General features: G+C 37.5%; 2 protein-coding genes across 2 annotated transcripts; one reads left to right on the top strand and one right to left on the bottom strand.

The window, feature by feature from the left end:
• Window positions 1-893: 893 nt before the first annotated feature.
• Window positions 894-2081, bottom strand: LOC112748933 (uncharacterized). The gene has a single exon (XM_025797185.1). It carries the CDS (start codon window positions 2079-2081, stop codon window positions 894-896), a length of 1188 nt encoding a protein of 395 aa, XP_025652970.1.
• Window positions 2082-3339: 1258 nt separating this feature from the next.
• Window positions 3340-4524, top strand: LOC112748931 (uncharacterized). Its single transcript, XM_025797184.1, has one exon. The coding sequence runs from the start codon at window positions 3340-3342 to the stop codon at window positions 4522-4524; it is 1185 nt and encodes a 394-aa protein (XP_025652969.1).
• Window positions 4525-4741: the final 217 nt, after the last annotated feature.

Here is a 4741-nt window from a genome sequence, read left to right as displayed (position 1 = left end):
AACTTCTCTGCTAACTTGCTGATTTCTTCAATATTAAATGATTTGAAATTGTCCTTAGGATCCAAAGCACAACTCAAAGTCAAAAGCTCTATTGTTTGCTCATTAAATCTACTATTCAACTCTTGTATTTGAGAGTCAATTGTTGACAAGAATACATCTATTCGATAATGATGCTCAACTGTCACACTTGGTTGACGAGATCGACCTCTTCCAAAAACATATTGTGCACTCATATTAGGGACTTCAATTTCATGTTTTTCATAAAAATCTTTAACATTTGCAAGAAAATTGCACCATCCACCATCTCTTAATTGTTGAAGAAGTAATTTTGATGTAGAAACAACATGCATTGCATTAAGAATATCTTGAGATTGTTGTTGCAGTGCTTGGCAAAGAACATTAGTGATTCCCATAATCTCTTTCATCAAACATTAGTGATTCCCATAATCTCTTTCATCAAGTGCAAAGTGAAAACAAATTCAAATGACAATAATATTTTACTAACACCATAAGCCTAACCTCTTTGTGCATAAGTTGTCCCGTCTTCAATGATATTATTGAGAACAATATTGGTAGCAGTAAATATTTTTACCAAACTGCAAATAGAATTAAAGTGAGAGCTCCATCGAGTATCCCCAACTCTTTGTAAAGTGCTTATTTGATTCGCACCTTTGCCTGTTTCTAATTCATTTTGAGCAACCAAGTTTGCATTTTCAATTGCTTGAGCTTCTTGTAATTGATCATGTCTTTTTGAAGAAGCACTAACAATAGTGACAATAGAGTTTAATTGAGTAAAAAATTCATGAATTTGAAGTACCTCTCTTGAAGCTGCCACCAATGCTAATTGTAACCTATGAGCAAAACAATGCACATAGTATGCTTGTGGAGAATCTTTAAGAAACAGCTTGCAAACCATTCCACTCACCCCGCATGTTGCTAGCACCATCATACCATTGACCCCTAATATTTTCAACTTGGAGATTATAATGAGAAAGGACAGAAATCAATTCTTTCTTTAAAGTTGTTGCACAAGTATCAATGACATGCACAAGATCAAAAAATCTCTCTTTAACAAAACCATCTAGAGTAACAAATCTCAAAACAATGGCCATTTGCTCATTTTTAGATTCATCTCTAGCTTCATCAACAATAATACAAAATTTGGCATCTCCAATCTCTTCTCTAATTGAATTTCTCACCTTAGTAGCAAGAATATGTAGAATTTCTTTTTGGACATCATTTGAAGTATATTTAGCATTTTTTGGAGCATTTTCCAAAACGTTCTTTTTCACTCTTTCATTGTAAGATCCCAAAAATTTCAACATTTCCAAAAAGTTACCTCTGTTGCTTGAACTTTGGCTTTCATCATGTCCTCTGTATGCACAACCTTGAAATGTCAACCATCTAATGCAATCTATAGATGCTCCTAGTCGAATTCGATTCTTTTCAATCTCTTCTGATGTTTGCTTATGAAGAAGTCTCTCAATATGTTGTGATTGTTTCATCAAATCATCACATGATTTCAGTGCCTTATGATGGAATGAGTTAGGACCTTTGCCAATGTGATTCAGAAGAGCACATTCTTTTCCACTATTTACTTTCTTCCAATTCCTGAAACCATTCTCAATAAAAGCATTTGAACCCGTATTGATTGAAGGTTCCTTAGCAAAAAGAAAGCACGGAAAACAATATATAGCATCATCTTCTATAGAATATTCTAACCAAGATGGAAACAATTTAAACCATGAAGCTTGAAAGCGACGATGACTTTTATCACCAGAAAATGGATAATTACCAAGAATTGGTTGATTTGGCCCAACTTTAATATAAGCCCGACGGATTTCATCTCTTTTATTTGGAGGAAACTTCCAAATCATTGGTCGCATTCCAGGATCTCTTTCCAAACGAAAAATATCCAGTTGATTTGGAAGAAGTCGTGGACGCTTTGAGCTATTCAATGAAGAACTTGAAGTAATAAAATTTGATGACCCCTCAAGTATTGGAGTAGTAATAGTAGAAGCATCTTCATTCTCTTGATCTTTTCTTTTAAAAAATGTATCAATGGTTTTGAACTTACTCATAATTCAAATGGCCAAATAAGTTCCTATAATTAAAAATATATTTAGCAAAAAGTGTAAATTACAGTCTAAATCTTTATAAAATATAAAAATTATATTTCAATATAAAATAAAATATTAAAATTCAGAACAATAATACTAACATCCTAGTATAAATAATATAAAATTGTAATTAAATAGTTAACTAATAAAAAAAACTAAATATACAAACTAACATATAATAACATAAACTTAATTAACAAATAATAATAAATTAACTAATTAAGTAAATAACTAAATATATAAAAAAGAATAAAAATAGAACCTTTTTTTGAGAAAGAGGAGTGAAAAATTACTTGTTAAACTACTATCTTTTTTTAATCTGCAAAAAATAAAAAAAATAAGAGTTAAAGAGGTAAAACTGTAAAAGATAAGAAAATTAAAGAGATAAAGAAGAAGAAGAATAGAAAAAATTGTTACCTGAAATTTTGGAAAGCCAAAGCGAAAAGTGGAAGAGAGAGAAACTGTTGTATGCTGGGGAAATAAAAAAAGGGGATGGAGATTGGAGAATGATTGTACGTTGAGAATTAAAAAAAGGGATAGGGGTTGGGAAATAAAAAAAGGATAGGGAATGGGCTATTGGGCTGGGTTTTTTTTATAGGAATTAAGGGGGGGGGAGAGTTTGGAAAAGATAGAACAAAAAGAGAGGGGGGGGGGGAGGGCTGGGAAATAAAGAAAGGGGGGGGGGACTAGATTAATTTTTTTTTAAACTAAAAACTAAAATTTGGGGGGGGGCATTGACCCCCTTTTCTTCTATGTACCTGCGCCCCTGAGTCACACGCAAGTCAGATCCTATCTTCAGCCCGTTACTAACAAACGGAACTCACCAAGAATATCGGAACAAACCCAACAATATAAACCCACAATCGTCTATAAAACAGAACCAAGCAAACTCACAAAGGCTCAGGTTACACATACTCGCTCTAGTTTATTTCATTTATTCTCGGATAATTCTCATTCTTACTTGAGCGTTGGAGTGCTCTTTGCAGGTACTCCCGCCATCGTGTTTCAAGAGGCCGAGGTTTCCTTATAACACTACTCCCTGGACGAGACATAGCTCCTCCCGGAAGTCAAGCAGCCGACCTAGGCATTGAATACCTCGGCTCACTCTGGACGAAACATTTGGCGCCTATCGTGGGGCCCGAAAGTTAATTTAACCCCATTACCTTTTTATATCGCACTTGGCATTTCTTTTTTACGCAGGATTTCTCAACCTTCGAACATGGCCGATAATGGAGTCCACCAACTCACTCAGGCCGAACTCATGGCCCAGATGGCCGAGCTGCAAGCTGAAGTCAAAAGACTTGCCGAACTATCCACCCAAAACAACGCTAGTAAATGTGAGGAGAATGGTTCCAAAGGAAAAGGCAACGCAAACCTACTAAGTGTCAACCCACCAAAGGAGAAACTGACCTTGGACAACCCGTTCTCTGAGGAAATCACCAATTACCAGATGCCAAAAAATTTCACACTGCCTTCTTCACTCGAGCCATATAAGGGGATTGGTGACCCCCGGCCTCATATTAAGAAATTTCAATCTATGATGTTCTTTAATGGCCCTAATAATGAACCTGTTCTTTGCAGAGCTTTCCCTACTTACCTTGACGGCGCTGCGCTACTTTGGTTTTCAAAACTACCTGCAGGTTCGATATCTTCTTTTGAAGAACTGGCAAAATCCTTCATAGACTACTTCGCTGCAGCACGGATATATGTACACGGATCAGACTACCTCGGCACCATCCGCCAAGGTCCCCAAGAAAGCTTGAAAGACTATCTGACCAGATTTGCAGAAACAACAATGGAGATACCCGATCTGGATCCTGCCGTCCACCTGCATGCCCTGAAGGCCGGACTCCGACCCGGAAAATTCAAAGAGACAATCGCGGTAACTAAGCCGAAGACTTTGGAAGAATTCCGAGAAAGGGCAGCAGGACAGATGGAGATTGAAGAGCTCTGCGAAGCCAAAAGAACGGAGAGAAAACAACCAAAGAAAAAGGATGACAGAGCCACAAGGTCGGCAAATATCAAAGACTCCAAAAAACCCTTCAGACTGACCCCAAAATTCGACAACTACACCAAATTCAACACAAAGAGGGAAAAGATAATTAAAGAAATCCTCAGCGCCAAAATCATAAAACCACCAGCAAGGGCAGGAAGCTACCAGGACCAGCGATTCATCGACAAAAGCAAACACTACGCTTTCCATCAGAAGTATGGACACACAACTGACGAATGCGTGATAGCTAAAGATCTGCTAGAGAGACTAGATCGGCAAGGCCTCCTTGACAAATATATTGAAGAAAGAAGGTACAAAGAAGGTAACAAGGACCGAGAAGAACGTCATCAAGCTACAGGGCACAAGAAGGACAACAAATGGTCAAACAACACTCCCCCCAAAGCATCATAAATTGTATATCCGGAAGATTCGCCGGGGGAGGTGAAACGACTTCGGTGCGAAAATGAAGCTACCGCGCAATGCTAGCAATCGAAGGAACAACACCACAAAACAATAAAAGTGTGCCCGACCTCAATATTACTTTCATCCAGACAGATATATGCTCTGCGGCACCAAACTCGGACGATCCAGTGGTAATTTCCATCCAAACAGGCGAGTTACTGGTAAG

This window comes from Arachis hypogaea, chromosome 15, assembly GCF_003086295.3.
Source record: "Arachis hypogaea cultivar Tifrunner chromosome 15, arahy.Tifrunner.gnm2.J5K5, whole genome shotgun sequence".
NCBI lineage: Eukaryota > Viridiplantae > Streptophyta > Magnoliopsida > Fabales > Fabaceae > Arachis > Arachis hypogaea.
This window is presented reverse-complemented; position numbering and strand designations above follow the sequence as displayed.

Coding starts and splice junctions, on each gene's coding strand:
- LOC112748933 (XM_025797185.1), bottom strand. CDS start 2,081: ATGAGTAAGTTCAAAACCATTGATACATTTTTTAAAAGAAAAGATCAA.
- LOC112748931 (XM_025797184.1), top strand. CDS start 3,340: ATGGCCGATAATGGAGTCCACCAACTCACTCAGGCCGAACTCATGGCC.